General features: G+C 34.6%; 1 protein-coding gene across 2 annotated transcripts; it reads left to right on the forward strand.

Annotated features, from left to right (window-relative positions):
- The first annotated feature begins 8,756 nt into the window (after window positions 1-8,756).
- PDE149 (integral membrane TerC family protein) lies at window positions 8,757-20,581 on the forward strand. Of its 2 annotated transcripts, XM_028237265.2 has the most exons (14): window positions 8,757-9,137; window positions 9,229-9,312; window positions 10,268-10,407; window positions 10,500-10,576; window positions 11,626-11,713; window positions 11,860-11,940; window positions 12,183-12,239; window positions 17,892-17,973; window positions 18,576-18,625; window positions 18,849-18,905; window positions 19,006-19,084; window positions 19,467-19,525; window positions 20,064-20,121; window positions 20,199-20,581. In XM_028237265.2, the coding sequence occupies exons 1-14, from the start codon at window positions 8,954-8,956 to the stop codon at window positions 20,294-20,296; spliced, it is 1,194 nt and encodes a 397-aa protein (XP_028093066.2). In that variant the 5' UTR covers window positions 8,757-8,953; the 3' UTR covers window positions 20,297-20,581. The 2 variants fall into 2 exon arrangements, with proteins under 2 accessions (XP_028093066.2, XP_028093067.2); XM_028237266.2 differs by lacking the exon at window positions 12,183-12,239.
- The last annotated feature ends 1,538 nt before the right edge of the window (window positions 20,582-22,119 follow it).

Below are 22,119 nucleotides of genomic sequence, written 5' to 3' on the forward strand. Positions count from 1 at the left end.
TAATTTTTACAATTTTTTATTACACATTTTTCCATAAAAAGTCAAAAAGTTAACCCAAACATTCATATTTTCAACCTCAACTTTTTAGTCTAAAAAGACAAAAAGTGTACTTATTTAGTCTTCCCAAACTTGGCCTTAATATAAAATATATTTAAAAGTATAATATTTATAAAAAAATCTTTAAAAAATACATCAAATATAAAAAATATCAAAAAAAATTATAAAAATTTAATATATTTTTCGTATTTTTGTGTATTTATTTTTTTACAAATATATTAGTATTTAGATATATCTAAGTAAGGTACATCTAAAAAAGTAAAAAAATTACTTAAATTTTTTTTTAAAAAAATACAAAAAAACAAAAAATATAATTTTCAAAAGATTGAATTCGCCTCCGTTTGGGAAGTGGGTTGGCTTTTTGGCTTTTTGGCTTTTTTGGCTATTTTAGCCTGGGCTTAAAAGCTTGGTTTGGGAAGGGCTTTTTGGTTTTTTTGAGTTTTTTTGTGAGAGAAGAATGTAATGATTATGGGTTGGATGTGATGTTTTGTTTGTTATGGCTAAAATAGCCTATTTTATTTTTTGTGGCTAAAATAGCCAAAAAAGCCTCCAACCCACCTTCCCAAACGGTGCCTCGAAAAATTAAAACCAAACACACTGTTTAGTTTTTGGCTCATTTTGGCAATCAAAATAAAACTTTTTCCTTGAATTTTTTTATCTTTAGTAATTTTTAAAAAAATTATACCTATTTTTTATTTTTTTATTTTTTTAGTTTATCTTATGGAGACAAATATAAAATATATATATATTTTTAAAAAAAAATCAATAAAGATGATAATAAGTCAAAATAAATATTTATTTTGGTCTATTTTTGTCTTTTTTAGATTTTTTTTGGATTTTTTTTTTAAATTATAATTTTTTGATTCATCTTGTCAAGCTGAATTTAGAAACTTAAAAATTTTTGAATTTTTTTTAAATATTTACTAAAGACGAAAAAAAGCCAAAATAAAAAAGTAAAAGAAAAAAACACTTTTCAAAATATTTATTTAATAAATATATTTTACCCAATTAAGTTTTATGAATTTTTTTTATTTTTATCTTTAAAATATATTTTTTCACTTTTAATCTTTAATTTTGTATTTCTTTTTGTTAATTTACTTGCAGCGTTAATTTTATCTTATTTTGATGAAAAAATGTCACACGGGCAAAATTGATAAATTATACTTCGTCCTTCTATTTTGCAGTTTGTCACTTTAATTCTTAGAGTATTTTTTTTTCATCTTGGTTTTTAATATTCGTAATTTTTCTCAGTTAATTTTGAAAATCAATTATTGTACAATGGTAAAACTTAGGTCGAAGGTGATTAGAAACTGACTTTATTTATTTATTTTTTATTTTTTTTTGAAAAAATGTAAAAAAAATATGAAAAATAATGTAATCTAAAATAGGTTAAAAACTAAAAAATAATTTTTAACCATCTTCTCAAAATAATCCTTAAAACTCAAAATCTAGCTCCCAATTTTTTTTCTCTTTCCATTCACCTCTAACTTTCACTACTCCAACTTCTCCTATGTCCCAACCTCGAGGGTATAGTTTAGGAACTTTTTTTAATATTTATTAAAAAATATATATATAAAAATAAAGATGTGATTGACTTAAAAAAATCAAAAAAACAATAAATTGACTTTTAACTTAGTTGCAAAGGAGACCACGACTCTTCTTCATATATATGCACCAAACCACTTTTTTATTGGATTGAGTTTTTATAATTTATTTTTTAAAAGAAAATTAAAAAATTACTCGGTACAATAAATGAAAAAAATAAAAACACTAAGGCTTCATTTGGCCTTCGTTTAGAAAGTGAGTTGACTTTTTAGTTTTTTGGCTTTTTGGTTGTGTTAGTATGGATTAAAAAGTTTCGTTTGGGATTATTTTTTGATTTTTTTTTATTTTTACATGAGAAAAATTGAAATAATTATTGTTTATATGTGACATTTTATCTTATTGAATTTTTAGCATATTTTTGTTATTTTATGGTTATTTTAACCCCAACCTATGATGCCAAACGAAGCATTAATTTAGTTTTTTAAAAGAATTTGAAGTTATATTTTGGAAGATAAATTATTGAAAAGAATTTAAAAAATTAAAAAATTGTTGGGTTATAAGTTTTAAACGTAATTTTAGGACGATTTGTAGTTTTTTTGGTAGTTGAATAGATGAATATGAAAGAAAATTTGATTGATTGATGCGTATAATATGACAAAATGAAAGAGAAGAGATGAGAGAAAAAAAAAATTGATTGATTTATTATTAATTAATTAAAAAAAAGAGAATGAGAGAGAAGAGAGAAAAAATAATTTTAAAAAGAGGTTTGAAAATTGGTAAATTAAATACTTAGGTTGTGTTTGGTAACGTTTACGTTTTCAGTTTATGTTTACAAAAATTTTATAAACTGATTTTTATTTATTTTTAGAAAAACATAAACTACAAACGTGTTTGGTAATTGACAAAATGTTTAAAAAATTTTAAAAATATAAAAAAGAGTGAGAAATGGCAAGTGGCGGCGGAAGACGGTGATGGAAAGTGGTGACGGTGGATGGGTGGGTGACGGTGGCGGGTGATGGGTGGTAGTGGTGGTAGTGGTGGTAGTGGCAGGTGGTGGTAGGTGGGTGGCAGATGGTGGGTGGTAGCGGGTGGGTGATGGTAGCGGGTGGTGGGCAGTAGCGAGTGGGTGATGGTGGTAGTGGTGGTGGTGGGTGGTGGGTGGTGGCAAGTGGGTGACGGATGGCGGGTGATGGTGGGTGGTGATGGTGGGTGGGTGGGTGACGGTAGCGAGTGGTGGGTGGTAGCGAGTGGGTGGTGGTGGTGGTGGCAGGTGGGTGGCGGATAGCGGGTAGGTGGCGGGTGGTGGTGGTGGTGGGTGGGTGGGTGACGGTGGCGGGTGGTAGGTGGTAGCGAGTGGTAGTGGTGGTGGGTGGTGGGTAGTTGTGGCAGGTGGGTGGCGGGTGGGTGGTGGTGGGGGGTGGTAATGGGTGGTGGTGGCGGGTGGGTGGGTGGCAGGTGGCTGGTAGTGGTGGGTAGTTGGTGGTGTCAGGTGGTGGATGGTGGTGGCAGGTAAGTGATGAGTGGTGGTGGCAAGTAGGTGGTGGTGGTGGTGGTGAGGGGTGGGTGGTGGTGGTGGTGGTGGTGGTGGTGGTGAGTGGGTGATAGGTCGGTGGTGGCTAGTGGGTGATGGTGGTGGTGGCAGGTGGTGGTAGGGGGTGGGTGGTGGTGGCGGAAGACGGTAGTGGAAAATGGTGGCGGGTGGTGGTTAGTGTTGGGTGGTAAAAAAAAAAAAAAACTCAAAACGGAAACATATTTTTTGTATTTTCATTTTTTGGCCAAATTTATAAACTGAGACCACTGATTTATAAATCAAAAATTTTACCAAACAAGTTTTTATTTGAGTTTTTAAAATTTTTGTAAATATAAACAGAAATCTGAAAACGTAAGTGTTACCAAACTTATAAACCAAAAAAAATTATCAAACAAGTTTTTATAACAGCTTTTAAAATTTTTATAAATATAAACTGAAAACTAAAAACGGAATAGTTACCAAACAGACCATTATCATTCTGTTTGGTTTTAGTTTTCAGAATAAGCATTTTAGAAAATTCTAGGGAAAATTGGTCTAAGGTCCCTATCCAACTTTTAGTATGAGAAGAGATCCACAATAATATTTTCTGGTGTCTAAGGTCCCTCAATGTTAGTTTAGTTTATAAAATACCTATTTTACCCTTTTGTATATTATACGTGGTTTTCAATTTTGGAATCTGAAGATTACGTTACTATTTTTGTGAAAGATTACTTTGGGATGAACTTGGCGATCGATGGAGATTTCGATGATGCAGATTTCGTGGAAATTTTATTGGAATTTTGTAGTCGTATAGTAGTTGAGTTTCATTGATCATGTAGAAGTTGAAGTCGTGTTGAAGCTCGAATTTCCAGTAGAGCTGAATCAGGTAAGTTTAATAATCAGTTTAAGTTTTTTATTTTTCATTTGATTTGTATATATGGACTCCGATTTCAAATAAGTTTTTGTAGTTTATTTTGAATTAGGTTTTTATTTTCAGTTTTGATCAAAGTGATAGAAAAGCCAGCTTAGTGAATTATTTTTTGATTTTTGAAGTTGATTTTTCATTCTTTGTTATTGACAATGGAGTTGATTTTTCATTCTGTGTTACATGTTTATCAATGATAAGTTTTGTTCTTCGTGTTTGGAGATCGGCTCTGATTTTCTTCACTGTCTTAAGTTTTGTGCTCTGTTTTTTTCATTTATTCTGCACTTTTTATTTTTCTACACTTTGCTTTGTATTCCAGAGAAAATTATATGTTCATATTCCAGAGGAAATTGTATGTTTATATTCCATAGAAATTTCTCTGCATTCTGATTTGAGTCCAATAATGCACAATCACACAGAGAAAATTATAAGCTTGTAGTCCAGTGAAAATCACAGAGAAGCTTATAATTTGATAACTGATCTTCTATGTGATTTTTGTCTATGATTGTGTTTAATAGTTAGCATTGAATATCTCTGTGATTTTCTCTAGATTCATTAATTCTTCTGTAATTTTGTTTTTGTTATCTTGAAGGTGAATTTAAGTTTATAAATTTCTCTGGACTTTTATTTGAGTCCAGAGAACATTATAAGGTAGGTATTATAATCCAGAGAAAATTATAATTATTAGAAATTTCTCTAGACTTTTATGTTGTTCTTGTGAAGTATTTTTATATTGAGCAAGTTATTTTTGGTATTTTTTGTTTTAGTTTAGATGGACAGTGCAGTGTTGTTGGTGTGCAAATATGGGAATGATACTATTATCATTAATGTTTCATGCGAATTGAATTGATGATGCTATGATTTTACTTGCATTGAGTAAGAGACTAGCTGGGAGGCCAAAGAAGAACAAAATTGCTTCTATTGAAGAGTTTAAAAGGGTGATTAAATGTAGTCGATGTGATAGGATTGATCGTCATAATAAGAGGACATGCAAGGAACCTTTGTTAAATAATTGAGGATATTATATTTATTGATTGAATAATACATTTGAGAATTACTTTGTGTATTTTGTTTTGTGAAATGTACTTTTTGGACAGTGCATATATAATACTAATCAAATTCATCCAGAGAAATTTTTTAATAGCAGTGAAAATTACTTTTTGTGTTGCGTTTTTATAAACATACTTTGGGAGTGCCTTTATAATACCAATCAAATTGATCCAGAGAAATTTTCCAATAGCAGAGAAATTTCCTATGTGCATTGTGTTGGTTGAAATGTGCACTGCGTTTTGTGAGGTCAAATTCATCCAGTGAAATTTGTCAATAGTAGAGAAATTTGTGAGGTCAAATTCATCCAAAGAAATTTATTATGTGCATTGTGGCAAATTTATCCAGAGAAATTTGCCAGTAGCAGAGAAAATTACTTTGTGCACTATGTTTTGTAAGGTCAAATTCATCTAGAGAAATTTGTGAGGTGAAATTCATTCAGAGAAATTTACTATGTGCATTGTGGCAAATTCATCTATAGAAATTTGCCACTAGCAGAGAAAATTACTTTCTGCACTATGTTTTGTGAGGTCAAATTCATCCAGAGAAATTTGCTAATAGTGCACTGTGTTTTGTGTGCTCAAATTCATCCAGAGAAATTTACCAATAGTAGAGAAAACTACAATGTGCATTGTGTTTTTTGAATTTGATGATTGTTTCGTACCAACACAGTGCATTACAAATTACATGATCATATAGGCACCCTTTTGGCACGATACGAGTTAAATTTTTTTGTGAAATTCTGGTAACTTCATACAAGAAAAATTTCTTTAGACAATTTTCTTTGCGTGGATTGTGTTGATAATCACCACTACATATGCATTATAAAAAAAAAAAATATTTAACCATTGATAGTTATGAAATTTACATTAGTTAAAACAATATATATACATATATGTCAAAAACGTCATTTCTTCAATGTACGAAAAAAAATAAAATTGAAGGGTCATTTCTAATTACATTGTGTACATTGTCTTCATTTCACTAGTATGCTTTCATTATTATACTTTTAGTTCTTCTTTTGGTGATATTTCAATTGGTTCTGTCCATGACCGGCCAATTTCGGTCGCAAATCTTTCTATGATTTTCTGTCCTCGTGAACCTTACGTCTTGTTTTGACAATGTTGAGCTGATAGGTTCATGGTTGCTATGTTGTCTCATTATGTAGCAAACGAAGAGGCCACAATCCACACTGCATACAAATTATAGGTATAGTTAGTTTTAAGAAATATTCAAATTAGATTATCTTATTTATAGATTTTCTGTTTCTTACTTGGTGTTTATGGTGTTTTGCTGCTTTTACGTTTCGTCATTTTTAGACAATGAAAACATAAAGATGCCAACATTAAATCCCAGAGAAATTTACAAACAACAAGAGAAAATGGAACATGACAAACACACACAAAGGAGAAAGTGATGTGGCCGGAGAAAATTCAAGAATGGAACAAACTAAACATATACTAGAGAAAATTACACATGGCAAGCCAGGAGAAATTACATATATGCCAGAGAAAATTAACAAGGCAAGCCAGAGAAAATATGCATTCCATAATATAAAAATCCCAGAGAAATTTACAGACAACCAAAGAAAATAGAACATGACAGACACACACAAAGGAGAAAAATGATGTGGCAATAGAAAATTCAAGTGTGGAACAAAATAAACATATCAGAGAAAATTACACATGCTAAGCCAGAAAATATTACATATATGCCAAAGAAAATTAAACAAGGCAAACTAGAGAAAATGTTCATTCCATAATATGAAAATGCCAAAGAAATTTATAGACAACTAGAGAAAAGTGAACATAACAGACACACACAAATGAGAAAAGTGATGTGGCCAAAGAAAATTCAAGAATGGAACAAAATAAACATACCAGAGAAAATTACACATGGTAAGCTAGAGAAAACTAAACACGTGTGTATTCCATAATATGAAAATGCCAGAGAAATTTATAAACAACTAGAGAAAATGGAACATGACAGAACCACACAAAAAAGAAAAGTGATGTGGCCATAGAAAATTTAAGAATGGAACAAAATAAACATACCAGAGAAAATTACATATATGACAGAGAAAATTAAACATGGCAAGCCAAAAAAAATATAAATTCCATAATATGAAAATGCCAGAGAAATTTACAGAAAACCAGAGAAAAATATGGAATAACCAGAAACAAATGGGGGAATAAACATGCCAGAGAAAATTCAAAGAAAACACATAGATCAAGCAAATACCAGAGAAATTCAAATGACAGAGAAATTTACAGACAAAATCACACAAACATCTTCAAGAATAAGTTCGAAACTTAGAGAAATAACATTTTTCAAATTCATGTAGGTTTTTATTACGAAATTGAAATCCTAATTAATGGAAGGCTAGTCAACTGTGTTTCGGAGAAAAACTAGTTGGATTGGAGAAAACTTACCAGAGTGATGATGAAAACCCTAATTTCGAACTGAAATGGCTTGAGATGAAGATGCAATGAGATGAAGATGAACTGAGATGACGATGAACAATGAAAATGGGTCAGAGAAATTTGTGAGGAACGAATTGAAAAGAGTTTGGCAGAAGATAATGAAACCATAATGGCGACAGTGAAGATGATAGTGAAACCCTAATTCTCATGTTCTCTTACTCATGAAAATGGTTGGATGTTTGGAATGAATTGAGTCGTCGGAATGCAATCGAATTGATCATTCTATGTTGATCTGTGAAGGGTATTTTGATCCAAAAAAAAATTAAAAATGCGCCTGTCGTTAGTGAGGGACCTGAGATATCATTCATATTTTTGGTGTCCTTTATGCTGTAAATTACTCTTATTAGGGACCTTAAAAAAAATTCCCCAAAATTCTACCTTTTCATTTTTCGTATTTTTTTTTTGTTTTCACTAATTGTTTTTTCATATTTTAAGCAATTATTTTAATTTTTAAATACAGCTAACATAAATACACTTAAAAAGTATAATATTTGTGAAATTTTTATTAAAAAATCACTAAATACTAAAAATACAAAAAATTGAAAATTCAGTATATTTTTTATATTTTTGTGTATTTATAAATTTTTTAAATTATTTTTCACAAATATTTTACTATTTAGATACACCTAAGTATGGTGCATCTAAAAAAATTAAAAAATTACTTAAAATTTTAAAAATATTAACTAAAAACAAAAAAACATGAAAAATAAAAACCTCAATTTTAAAAAAAACTAAATTCAGAAAACTAAAACAAAACAAACTGTATATTTTTTAATTTTTTGATCCAAACGTTAATTTAGAGGTTGTTTGGGAAAGTGTTAAATTACTATATTTTTTTTGACTTTTTATAATAAAAAAAATGTAAAATATAAGTTGAGATTGAAGTAATGTGATAGAAAGATAATATGATCAAAATAAAAAGTGATATAATCTAAATAAAATAATTATAACTTAAATAAAATAATATAGTAAAGCAAAATGGCTATTGTGACTTGTAACACTTGCCAAAATTCTTAAAAACTAAACCAAATTGCACCAAATTATTTCCAGGTGCCTTTTTTGTATGTCAAAAGAGTGCCAAAAAAAAAAAATATTTGGCAAAAAATATGTAAAAAAATATAGAAAATACGACCTTTTTGTATAATTTTTTTTGTTTTATTTATGTGAACCTTTTAATAATTTTTTTTTTAAAAAATTTTGTTACTGTTTTACCTGCCAAACAACCCAAAGTTGACACCTCTAGTTTCTATCGCCACTTGCGCGAAACCCAGCAGATGATACGACACCACTCGCCGGAAAACCGAACTCACCGACCGTTATACGGATAAGAGTAGTAGTAAAGGTCCCATCATCATTTAACAAAACCAAGACTAACTTCTGTCATATATGATTCAATACCCATATATGATTCAAAGCATGGGACTAACTTCTGTCATCTACAATGGCGTCCAAGTTTCCCCCAAATTCGATTCAAGCTTTCTTAGGGTTTCCCCAACCTCCCCGCCATTTCAACCTCCCAAGTCTTCCAGGATTCAATTTTCTCAATTTCCCTTTCACACCTCACATTCAGGTACTCTCTCTCTCTCTCTCTCTCTCTATATATATATATATATATATATATATATATATAAGCTTGAATACGTGTTGAATTTGGATTGCAGTTCGCAATCGTTTTCGACGAGGGTATTGTTTGCCGATTGCATGTTTGAGAGGAACTGAGCAGGAGGAAGGGTTATCCAACTCAGGTGACGATGATTTATCATTAAAATTTTATGATTAGGGTTGTGAATTATATTGACAAGTCAAATTTAATAAAAGTTCGGTACTTTTTTGTTTTTCAATTTTGGAACTACTTCATAATTGTTTTTGGAACTCAGAATCAAAGCAATTTTAGATTTGGAAATGTAAATTTGACAAACTTTTTAGGGAGTGTGACAAACTTTGATGCAAGTTAATATTATCAGTCCTTGAGAGTCTAGAGCTAAGCCTAGAGGATGGAGTGAGTCCATAGTAGGTCGTAGGGTAATCTCCAGTTATGTAGGCGACACATATCACTGTGAACTATTCATGTTGGATATGTTAAGTGGACATGCAGAAAGATAAGGTGGAGTCATGAAACTCACTAACCGCTTAACATAATATGGGTGCATATAACATAGGAGTGGGGTTATGGGTAATCAAAATATGGATGTAGGGGAAACCAAGTTTATAAAGAAACTGAACGCGGTTTACATGGGTCCCTATAGTGGAACAGTGATTCGAGAAAGCAAGGGCACATGACAAAGGGAATAAAAGAAGACAATTGGTGTAGTTAAAAGAATGTGTGGAATTCATAATGATTGAATTTATAATGATTCATTGCACTAGCTTGATGTGTTGAATTCATGTAGCTCTTGCTAATTTTAGATGTTTGATAGGTTACTATTCTTTTGCATCAACTTGATGCTGCTTTTTAATAATATTGCATTTATTATAATAATTTTTTTTAAAAAAGAAGATGTTTGATAGGTTACCATTTTCTCGACAACAATGTCTTCTGCATTGTGTAATTTTTTTTTTTATTGTTTTAACTTGTGAATATTTATATTTTTGTAATTAAATTGTGTAATTCTTGTCAAACCCTGTATCCTTCCTTAAATTGACTACAATTATGCAGTTTTGTTATTTATGAATATGATGTTTTGCTCAAATGAATCTCAGAAGGAGATATACCCGGTTCTCGATCATCTCACGGCATTAACAATGTTGAGACCTCTCACATAACCTCTTCCAGTAACCTGAAAGAAAATAAAAGCAGGCCAGAAATTTATGCGTCCTCTGTTAGAGCTGTTGCCTTATGTGTAAGGAGCTGCCAACTTGCTTTTATGCCTGTGGTCACTTGTTTGTTTTGTAATAACCTTGATTGAAGTCAATGTAGTTATTTGTTGCTTAGGTATGCACAGCAGTTGCATTTGGTATTGGGTTGGGTCTCAAAGATGGAGTTGGCAAGGCATCAGAGTTTTTTGCTGGGTATGCAGCATGAAGCCTATATTAGCTTTTTGAACTATAAAAGTTACGTGTGTAAGGGTTTCATGTTTCCTCATGGCAATGGGGAAAAAAAATTATCCTCTTTTCTCCTTCTGTCTTTAAGTATGTATACATACTGATATGTCTCCTCTCTTTCTCTTTTTATGACTACATATATTATTGTGAACCCTCACCAGCTTGAAGTTTCTTAATATAGTATAAGTATTTCCCTTGAACAAATTGCAAAATACTGATGTGTTTTGGACTATTCTTGAATAATAAATTATAGCAGCATTCATATTTAGGAGTTTGCCTTACCTAGTTTAAGGGAATAAACTTTTTGACAATATCCTGGGCATCAATCTTGTGGACCTGGTGATTAATTGCAAAACTCAGTTTGGGGTATATAAATACTATTCTCGACACACTGCATCCTTCACTGCAACCACTACTGGATGTACTTATCAAGTGTAGAGGCCTGTTGATTGATGGAGTATAGTGGTGCAAGAGAAAGTTATTTGCTTATTTTGTCGTTATTCAATTTTCTCTGGAAAGTTCTCTGGATTGAGTAGTTAACTGATCTTCATTTCTTGCAAAGAAGATTGTACACAACTTTTGAAAGCATATATTTGATGAACGAGCATCCTCCTCCATAGATTTTGAATCCTAGAATGTAGATTCTTTGCACATTTAGTCTCTATTAATATAAACTGGAGTATTACAACATTCGTCGAAGAGTTCTAATTAATTATCAATACGTCTGACCATTCTTGCACTCTTCATTGGGCAAAAGCTTTTTTTTAAAAGTAAATTTGTTGTCTCAAACTATTCCATTTCTATCTTTGCTTTTCTGGTTCTTGGAGTTCTCACTATTTTTCTTGATTAATACCATTTACTTCTTACCAGTTAAAATTTGTGTCTGCTAATTCTGGTTGTTTTTACATTTGTTTTGATTCCATAGTTATAGGTTGTGTTTTTTTTCGCTACCTCAAGTTTATTTTCTTTGAGTTTTTACATCATTCAATGTAATGGTGGTTGTTTAATATGTTCAGGTATTTACTGGAGCAGAGTTTGTCAGTGGACAATCTTTTTGTTTTTGTATTGATTTTCAAGTACTTCAAAGTTCCAATTATGTATCAGGTGTAGTATTAAGCTTTCATACTTAAAAAGAACTATATACTTGCACAACCTTCAGGTCATTTGGGTTCTCATTTTTATTTTACCTTTTAAGATTAAATTTGTTTATGTGGAACCTTTTTGATGAATTCTATCACGTTGGAATGTAGAGTAAGGTGCTTTCATATGGAATCGCTGGTGCAATAGTCTTCCGGTTGTCAATAATACTTCTGGGAACAGCCACCCTTCAGGTTAACTCTAACTTGAAGTACATTTATAATTGCATAAATGCTTGCATAAATACATACAAGGGGGCACATATGTTCATGTTCTAGTACATACTACAAATTTTCCAGTTTATATTTCCACTTTCTTCCATTTGTTCAGTTCCTGATCTAGTATATAGTGCAGTGTATTCTTTTAGTTTTATTGTTATATATATGTATATATATTTTATTTCCGGTTACTTCTAAAATTTGTCTCAATGTTATAGAGGTTCGAGGCAGTAAACCTGTTGTTGGCTGCAATACTTCTATATTCATCATTCAAGGTGCAATTTCTCCTCTAAAAACATGTAGCTACGGTGATGCAATATCTCTTGTACTTTTCCAATTGAGTATATTATCAGTTGAACTTAGCACACATTCCTGCATATAAGAGCTCAAGTTCTGCAATTTATCCCAGGTTCATGTGTGGTTTTTATGCATCTCATCTAGGGACAGAAACTTGGTGATAACCTCGAAACATGACCAACAAAAAATTCCCGTGGTCAACCTAGTTCAAGGTGACTTTTTTTCACTAAGCAGCCCTCAGTGCCCCCTCATACTCTTTCAAGGAAATGAAGAGTTGATTCTGGAATCAACTATCCTTGTCTTGAGTGACATCCACCATCCCCACATAAACCATCCTTTGGCAAAAGGCGATGCTGACCCAATTTCCCAATTATGATGGCTCTAAATCTATGTTGTTGTTGTTGTTGTTGTTGTTTTTATTTTTATTTTTTAAAATGAGAGGAAAGGGGTATTTGTACTCAAATAACAGGGAATTCCCAACAAGGATTTCATAAGGTTCACACCACTACACACCCAAAAAGTAGAGCCGGCATTTGGGTGGGTTTGGGCAGATTTAAATGGGTAACGGGTCAAAAGAGTATTAGCCCAAAAGTGCCCATTTAGGTGACGGGTCAGATGTGGGCACGACCCAACCCGACCCAATTCGTTTATATATATATACATTTGTGTGTGCGCGCGCATGTGTGTGTGCATGTCAGTCACTGGTTTTGTTTCTAAAACATAACCACCTACTGTAAATAAATGATTAGTACTTTTTGGCATAACTGTCAATGGTTTTACTCCAAAACCCATTGTCCACCTACTGTAAAATGAAAAATATTAAACAGACAAATTTTTATATATTTTATTTTTTGTGTTGTGTAATATTATACTTAAGAAATATATATAATTATTAAAAAAAAAGTTGATTAAAAAAAGAATAATTGAGAAAAATCTAAGAAAGAAGATGTTAAAATTGATGTATTATTGATTGATATATGTTATGTTTACAATGATTCCTATATATAGAAGAGAAGAATAGGTAGTAGGTGGAGTAGGTGAAGTGGGTGGAGTAGGTGTAGTGGAGTAGGTGAAGTGGGTGAAGTAGGTGATAGGTTTTAACAGCCCCCCGCAAACTCAAGGGGGATAGGAACTAACCAATTTGAGTTTGGAGAGAGTAACAAAACAAGAAAATAGATTAATACATAAAATAAAAGAGGATAGGAGACACTGTATGGTCGTGTCAGACCGTTGGTGAAGACTGTATGGTTATGGCAGACCGATGTAGAAGACACTGTTGTGACAGTTGTTGTGACAGTTTTACGGAGTTTTGCTGGACCCTTGTAGAAACTAACCGGAATCAATGTCGGGACAGTTTACAGAGTCTTGTCGGACCCATGAAGGAGCTAACCGGAATCAATGTCGGGACAGTTTACAGAGTCTTGTCGGACCCATAAAAAGTCGCACCCTCAAAAGGTGTGCCCAATCTTTCAAAAGGCGTGCCATCAAAAGGGGTGTCCAATCCATAAAAAAGGCGTGCCATCAAAAGGCGAGTCCAAGTCATAAAAAGATGTGCCGGACATGATGGCGAGGCGCGTCACCACATTGGTTTGCGCGCCCGTTTTGTCGTCTGGCGTCAAGTGGCGCGCGATGCGCGTGTCTGCCTTGGCTATTTAACCAAGACGGATGGTGAAGCTGAGGCTGAGGCAGAGGCTAAGACAAAAAACTGGCTAAAAACCTCTGAGAAGCTCTTCGTTGTCTTGAGAGAGATACTCTGTAACACTCTGTAATCAACCCTTCTCTGAAACACGCAGCAACCCATAACATGGCCTCGTCTTCCCGTTCAGCTACCCAGAATATGGCCTCTGCGTCCCGTGGTCTGCTCACTCTCTTTCCCGACCTCAACGAGTCAACAAGAGAGATAACTGGTGCGGTGGCCAGTGAACCTCAACCAAGCGTCTCTGGTTTTGCTCCGTTGAACTTTCCGATGCGGTCGGTGGAGCAAAAAATGGCGGTGCAAACTGATATTGAGGCCAATCAGTATACTTTGAAGTCATGTGTGGAAACCATGACTGCCGTCACAAACTTGTCGCACCGGCTGCAGCGTAGGACAAATGAGGTGCAGCAGTTAAACGCCCAACTGGCTCTGCTCCAGCGCATGTATAAGGATGCGCGAGCAGAGATAAGTATGCTAAAGGCGGAAAATAAGGAGCTGAAGCGGAAGGCCACCGTTATGTTCCGATTTGGAGGGCCGCCATATGCTGCAGTGGAGGAGCAGGGAGTAGTGATCGTGCCCAGTGGAGTGGGAAACACGGAGGCAACACCGTCAAGGGCCGCCCAGGACGGAGGCAAAAAGAAGAGACCGGCGGCAGAGTAGTGGAAGTGAGGTCGGTGGGTGGCCGTCTACAGAAAAGAAAACAAATGTTTTGGTGTTTGTTTTGTTTTGTTTTGTTTTTTTTTTTTTGTGTTTTGTGTTTTTGTTTTTTTTGTGTTTTTTGTGTTTTTTTTTTTTGTGTTGGGTTTGGAATGGTGAGCGGGGTGAATCCCTGATATGAATAAAACAAGTGTGTTTTTGCAAACTCGAATGGGAGGTGTGGTAATGTAGAAAAATCAACTGGAATGAATGTAGTTTTTTTTTTTTTTTTTTTTGTGGTGGTGAAAATAAGAATAATAATAATAAATAAAATGAAGTGGTGGAAGCCCGTGGAATCAATGAAGGCTAGTATAATATATTGGAGTGGGGAAAAGAATGATGGGAATGTTGAGTATATAATAAAATAAAAAATGGGTATTTGAAAGAGATTAAAAAAGGGGTTTAGAGAAAATAAATAAAAATAATAGATTTGGAAATCAAACGGAAGAAAGAGAGAGGACAAGCCCACGTGGGTGGCTTTTTTTTTTTTTTTTTTTTTTTTTTTTAAGATAAAATAAAATAATAAAATAAAGAAAGTGTCATAAAAGGGATCAAAGAGCACATGGGTTCTGAGGTTGTTCATAATAATAATAAGAATAAAAGGAATTAGTAGAGAGAGGGAGATTTCAGAGAGCAGAGAGAAGGGAGATGCATGAGGCATGTGAGGTGTAAAGTGGAGGATAAAATAAGAAAAAGGTAAGGAAGGTGATAATGTCTGTCCCTTGGCACAAAAAAGGGTACCACTACCACTCTCTCTATGCTGGACAAGACCCAGGTACCAACTTGCTTTGCACTCCATTTGAAGACGGTCAACAAAAGAGCAACTTGTGCCGAACTTGATGGTGCTTGGGGTTTCAACAGAGTCTCTTTGCTCTGTTTAGATTGCATGTAAGTTTCATTCAGATTTTCAACGCTTTCATAGAGATTTCCAAGGCTGCCAATCATGCTGGTATTGGCGAGGAGTCTGACTACAGGCCCAACAGGAAGAGAAAGAATGTTGAAGAGGAAGTCCACAAAGTCTTTTCCAGCTTCTGCAAAGAGGACCTTGTGGGCCTCTGTGTCAATGAGTAGCTTCAAGCTCACCTTGGAGGATGACATGGCTGTTAACTTGACTGTGCAGGGACACTAACCGAATGGCTCAAGAATTGTCGCCGCCAAAGGGAAAGCACTGTTACGGACACAGAATCACAGAGATCTCTTCTATACATGTTCAAGTTGTAGAGAGAGAGACAGAGATTAAGAAGGAAGGATGTTGTTGAAGGTTCCTTCATCGTCATGCAATGCCGGGAACATTCAAGCCCTAAAGAAGCAGTGCCAATTTCTGGGCACTTCTTCGAGGCTCGTCTCAATTCGCCGACGAAACGCTTTGTTTTCTTCTTCTTGTTCGTTTCTGTCTCCGTCTTCTGTGAGAGCTCCTCTTCCGATTCTGGCGGTGGCCACCGAAGAGAGAGAGCCCAAGGGCTTCGACAACAACTTGGCGGACCGTCTCCGCCTTGGGAGCTTGACCGGCGACGGCCTCTCCTATAAGGAGAAGTTCATTGTCAGGTGTTATGAGGTTGGGATTAACAAAACTGCTACTGTTGAAACCATTGCTAATCGTTTGCAGGAGGTGGGATGTAATCATGCTCAGAGAAAGTGAGGTGCCGAGAGGGAGAGGGAGGTTTGAATTGGTTGAGATCCGGCGGGCGGTCAAGGCAAGGTTGCCGCCCGCCGGAAGGCGAAGAACACCAAGATCTTTAACCTTGCTCTGATACCATGTTAAAATTAATGTATTATTGATTGATATATGTTATGTTTACAATGATTCCTATATATAGAAGAGAAGAATAGGTAGTAGGTGAAGTGGGTGGAGTAGGTGAAGTGGGTGGAGTAGGTGTAGTGGAGTAGGTGAAGTGGGTGAAGTAGGTGATAGGTTTTAACAGAAGATGATGACATCTATGCAGCCTGACTCCCACCGAAAAAAGCACTAAAAATTACAATTAAAGTTACCCCCCCAATTTCACTTCAATCTCCCCACCCTCACTACATCCTCACTGCACAACCATTTTCTCTCACCTTCATCTCTCTCTCTCTCTAACAAAAAAAACCCTAAAAACCTTTGACCCTCTCCAGATCCGTTCTGACCCCAAAGCCCACCGATCCGATCTGGCTCCAGCCATTCCTTCCTCGACGGCTTTTCTGCCGGAAAAGCTCCAATTCCTGTAGACAAACAGTACAAATTATGCATACATACATACATACAAACATACATACATATATAGAGAGTCAGATGTACAAACCAGCTTCAAGAAATGGTGCAGCAGAGCTGCTTCAACCTACCTTCGTATACCTGCATACGAGAAGGTCCATATCACGCGCAGAGGTTCAAAGCCACTGTCAACTTCAATGGCGAACGGGTGTCCAACGGGTTTCAATGGGTTTACCCGTTTAAACCTATTAATAAACCAACAATTTTTTTTAACCCAATTAGCACCCATTTACGTAAAAGGATTGACCCAAACCCATTAATTGTGGGCGAATTCGCGAGTTTGGGCCCAAATTGCCCACTCTACCAAAAAGGAATAATCTAACCTTCAACGAGGTGGAGGACCTTATCTACTCCTCACCTACAGAGCTCCTCCACTGTGCAAATACAAATGCCCCCTTTTCTCTTGTTCAAATTCAAGTTCTGTATAGCTCCTTATGTGTCCAATGTCCAGTCCTGCTCAGAGAATCTCATATTTTGGGGGAATCCTCCTGACATCTCCTTGTGCCTTTCTAAAGAACCACTTCATATGGCCTCACAATTTCCAAAGTTGTCCAATGACCCCCTTAAGCCACTGTAACCCATGTATTTCTTCGACCACTCTCCTTTAAAGTCATCCCTGTTTAAGTTAAATCTTGACAGCCATTTTCAAGTTTGAATAATTCAGGATTCTAAACTCCTGACCCTCCTGTATGGACTAGGAAAGGTACCTCCTCCCACTCTACAAGATGATATTCGGGTTTGCTTCCCATTTTTTTTTTTTTTTTGCCTAATGAAATTTGTAGACTCTTTGCTATAAATACTAAATTAGTGAAGGTAAACAGGAAGACTTGAACAAGTTTTGATATTTCATGTCTGATGCTGTCATTAAATGATGGCTTTATTGTCCGCATCCTTGACTGACATCTATATATATATATATTTTAATGCTTGATAAGGTATGAACTTTGCTACTTAGTTCACGAGACTTAACTTTTCTTCATCTTATCATAGCTGTTTGCTGTTGAAGAAGAGGACTCTGATCTATCCGACAACTTTATAGTGAAGACATGCCAGAAATTTATCCCCGTGACATGTAAAATTCGCTCTCCACATTTTTCTTTTCTATATGCACATTCCAAGTTGCGAAGTGGTTCAATGTACATTGTCATGATTGGTTAATCAATTGGAATTTCTGAATTTTAATGATTACTCGAAGAGTTTTCAAGCTGTGTTACAAGATGCCCCCAAAAAACTTTAAAAGCTGATCTCAAGAAGTAGTTGTATTGTATGTGGATTGTGGGCTTGCTGCATAATTGAAAAGGCTGTAGATGTAATAAACTCAATTTGGAGCTCCATGACTAATATTGTTTGCTAATAGAGTTTGGAGCCATCTTGTGTTCTTTTTGGTTTAAGAAAACACTATGCTGGGTCATAAACGAGGAGCCTTGCTTTCTTAGGGCCTCTGCTACCACTTGGCTACAAGGCCTGTGATTAGATTTCAAACCATTTGAGAAAAGTTAGTTATTATTGTGCTAATCCTATGTTTGTTCTCTAAGCCATCTTTAGGGTCTTTTCACTCCAAATATCATTCGACTGGTGGTTAATGGTTTAATTTACATATTCATTTTTTACTATGCATTGTCTATTTTGTAGCTCAAGATCCTCATCTGCTATCATTCTTTCTTGATATTGCAGCTAACTATGACGGAAATCGATTCATAACAATTCAGGATGGTGTGTGGAAAGTAAGTCCTTGATGGGTTTATCTTAGCGCAATATTTTTGCCACTTTACTGCATCATCTATTAGCATACTTAATAAGAGATAATTTTTAAGTGCATGGAAGGACTTCAAAATTCTCTCTGGATCAGCAGATGACTTCTTTTATTGCCCAGAAATTTAAAGGTCATTGATTGTGTTAAATTATAGTTTAAATTGACTTTTAACGGGCATCAAACATTTTTGGCAGGCCACACCTTTACTTCTGACAGTGGCAGTTATTGAGCTCAGTGATATTGCATTCGCAGTGGGTTCCCTTTGTCCCTGTCCATGTTAGGTGTATATATTCAAAGAGCTTGAGGATTTTGTAGTTAGTATTTTAGTGATAATTTGATGCCCATTTTCAGGTTGACTCTATACCAGCAGTTTTTGGTGTTACTCGAGACCCTTTCGTAGTTTTCACATCTAATTTCTTTGCCATCTTAGGTAACTCTTAGTCTTCATTCTTCTGATTTCTCTCAAAAGTAATTATAATTCAAGCTAAATTCCACCTGTTAAATTTCTCCCCTATTTATGTGATCACTTATGCATAATATAAGTTTTTGGCAAACAAGAGTAGATTGAGAAGAAATATATATATATATATTGCCATTAGTTTTGGGTCTCATGTTTCTCTGGATGTTTTGAGCCACTACCTAATGTTACTTAATTAGGTATGAGGGTTTTTCTACATGGAACTCTACTTCTACTTCTATTCAATTATCTCTTGTTTGAATCACAAGAGCATTTGTGAAATATAACCCCTTCATTAACATATAATTGTGTTTTCTTTTGTGGAAAATTAATTGAATATTTCTGTCAAATGTAGGTTTAAGGTCACTATACACCCTTATTTCTAAAGGTATGGCCGATTTGGAGTATTTACAGGTGAGAAATGGACCTGCTATGCCTGAATTTATGAAGCTTGCTGCTTGAGTAGGCTGGTTCTACTTTTCCCCTTACATGGTCATTACAATGCATCCATATGTTTGAAGTATGAATCAGAATGACATGAGGGTATACTTTAGGGATTTTTGTGAGAGTCAGTGAGTGGAACTAGAAGCTTATCATGTTGACATTGCCTTAAAATAACCTTTCCCCTGCCTTTGAAATACATTCTGGGAAAGAAGGGAGAGGGGTCTAAGGCTCCCTATTAAACAGTGAGACCAAATAGAAGTTGAATTGTTATTTTAATCTTAATCCTTACTTATTATAAAATAAAAAATAAAAATTACTTAATCGAAACAATTATTAAATAACTACACGATAAGACTGATACAATTGTTATCATACAACTGATGTCTAATTGTATTTCTTTTATCTAGTTTAAGCTGTCTATCTTTTATCATTATGCCTGTTATAATTGATTTGTGTCAATAAGTTTGGATTTGTATGGCTTGACTCTCCAATTTGTTTTCTTGATCAGCCCTCCATTGCTGTTGTCCTGGGCTTTATTGGGTTCAAGATGATCTTAGATTTCTTTGGTGTGTAATTTCTGAACACAATTATATTCTTTAATTAGGAAAGTTCTCCTTTAGCATTAATCAACTCTTCCTTGCAGGTTATCACGTATCAACCGAGGTTTCTCTTGGTTTCGTAGCTACAACTCTTAGTTCTGGAGTTTTGTTGAGTTTAATGAAGAATTCTAATAAGAATTAGATGAAGAGCCTTCCAATCATGGTGGTGGGTGCTTAATCCATATTTTAATATATATTTTTTTAATATCTCTGAGCAATTACATTGTTCCTCTTACTCCATGTCTGTCTAGTTTCCAGTCAGCAGGTGAACCATAAAAAACTTGAATTCATGTACATTCATTTTTTTATTTTTTATTTTGGTGGCAATTGCTTTGTTGTATAGTTGGAGATGTTAGGGAAGGAAAGTCGTTTCGGATAAAACAGTGTAAAGTTGAGTTAGTTTTATGAGAAATGAATGATTCAAGAATGCCTTGTCCTGGGAAAAAAAGGTGGAAATAGACCTGGTTTACATTTTGGAGGTCTTGTTTGCCTTAATCTTTTCACAGATTGTATCTGAAATTTTTCCTTGCTGATATTCGGTTTGTTCTGACCTATGATTGGCATGGAAGTGTATTTTAATTAATCTTTGCAGTTATGAGCTATTAGGCCAAGAATCCTCTCCCCTAAAATCAACCTTTTTTTTTTGTCGTAATGCAATTCAAACCATTTTTGAGACGCGGATCTCAAAACATGATCGAATGGATTAGGAATGCTTTGGGATAGCGAGATTTGATTTTTGTTGAACTTAAGGCCTGGCCTCGTTTGGAAATAGGTTTTTTGGTAACTTTTTAACTGTTTGGTTAAAATATGATATAAAAAAAATTAGTATGTTTGGGATGACTTCTTAATTTTTTACGAAAAGATGTGTAAAAAGTAAAGAAAAAATATAATATTTGATTTTTTGGTATAGTTTGTTGGTTTTTTGATTTTTTTTAATAATTTTTTGATTTTTAAGCTAAAAAATAATATTGCCAAACGAGACTTTGCTTTAACTGAGAGAGAGAAAGAGATGAAACTTTGCTACCAATTGCAAGAGACGTGAATATGAACTACCAAACTGTGAATACTCAAGGCAGCTCTATCGTCCCCAATTTGGGAAGTTTAAAAATAATCAAAACAGAAATGGTTGAGGGCTCGAAAAGAAGGGGCTCGAATGACTTGAAAGGGTGTGCACTGGACGTCCGTCCGGATGACCGGGTGAAAAATTGTCTACTGTAGATGTTACCTTTGTCGACCGCGGCTGTGAGTTTTCTCACCGAATGTCCACCCGGACGACCGGCAAGACAAATTTTGAGTCATTCTAGTCAACCTCCTTTTCGGGCCACCTAACATTGTTGTAATAAAAAAGTCACTAAAAATGCAAAGAATTATGGGGTTTTTTTTTTAAGGTACCTGGTATTAACATTTTATAGCATAAAGGATACCAAATATTTTCATAATGTCTAAGATCCCTCAAGTTGATCCAAAGAAAATTAGTCTAGAGAAAATTGGTTCAGAGAAAATTAGTCCAGAGAAAATTCACATCACAGAGAAATTTGGCTCAAAGAAATTCTGAGGACTTTCTAGAGAAATTTTACAAATTTCTCTGATTTGAGAAAGGAAGGAAAAATTAGAAAATTGATCTAGATAAAATTTCAAATGCCTGCACTTACACCCATTGTGGTTCATGGTAAAGCACAGAGATCAGCAACAACTCTCCCTATTATCAAATGTGTTTTCAGAATGTGTTTTAACCAAATTTCTCTGACTTCCGAATTTATCTCCAGAGAAATTTTGAATTTCTCTGTAACTGATATTGATGTTTGCAGATTCGTCCACCAAATTTCTCTGGACTTCCAAATTTCTCTCCAGAGAAATTCCTCTGGATAATCTAAGCACAATGAGAGCTGTTTGAAGGATGGGAGTAACCACAACATATACAATTCCTAGAAGGAAGTAAAGTTGAAGGCTTGGAAGAGTCACTGG

Source organism: Camellia sinensis, chromosome 3 (assembly GCF_055761805.1).
Source record: "Camellia sinensis isolate YWXY chromosome 3, ASM5576180v1, whole genome shotgun sequence".
NCBI lineage: Eukaryota > Viridiplantae > Streptophyta > Magnoliopsida > Ericales > Theaceae > Camellia > Camellia sinensis.

Bases quoted from the DNA above. Each gene is read 5' to 3' on its own strand.
- PDE149 (XM_028237265.2), top strand. From the start codon at position 8,954: ATGATTCAATACCCATATATGATTCAAAGCATGGGACTAACTTCTGTC. The intron at 10,577-11,625 runs GTATGCAGCATG...TAATATGTTCAG, and splicing joins GCATCAGAGTTTTTTGCTGG to GTATTTACTGGAGCAGAGTT. The intron at 11,941-12,182 runs GTTAACTCTAAC...TCAATGTTATAG, and splicing joins TGGGAACAGCCACCCTTCAG to AGGTTCGAGGCAGTAAACCT.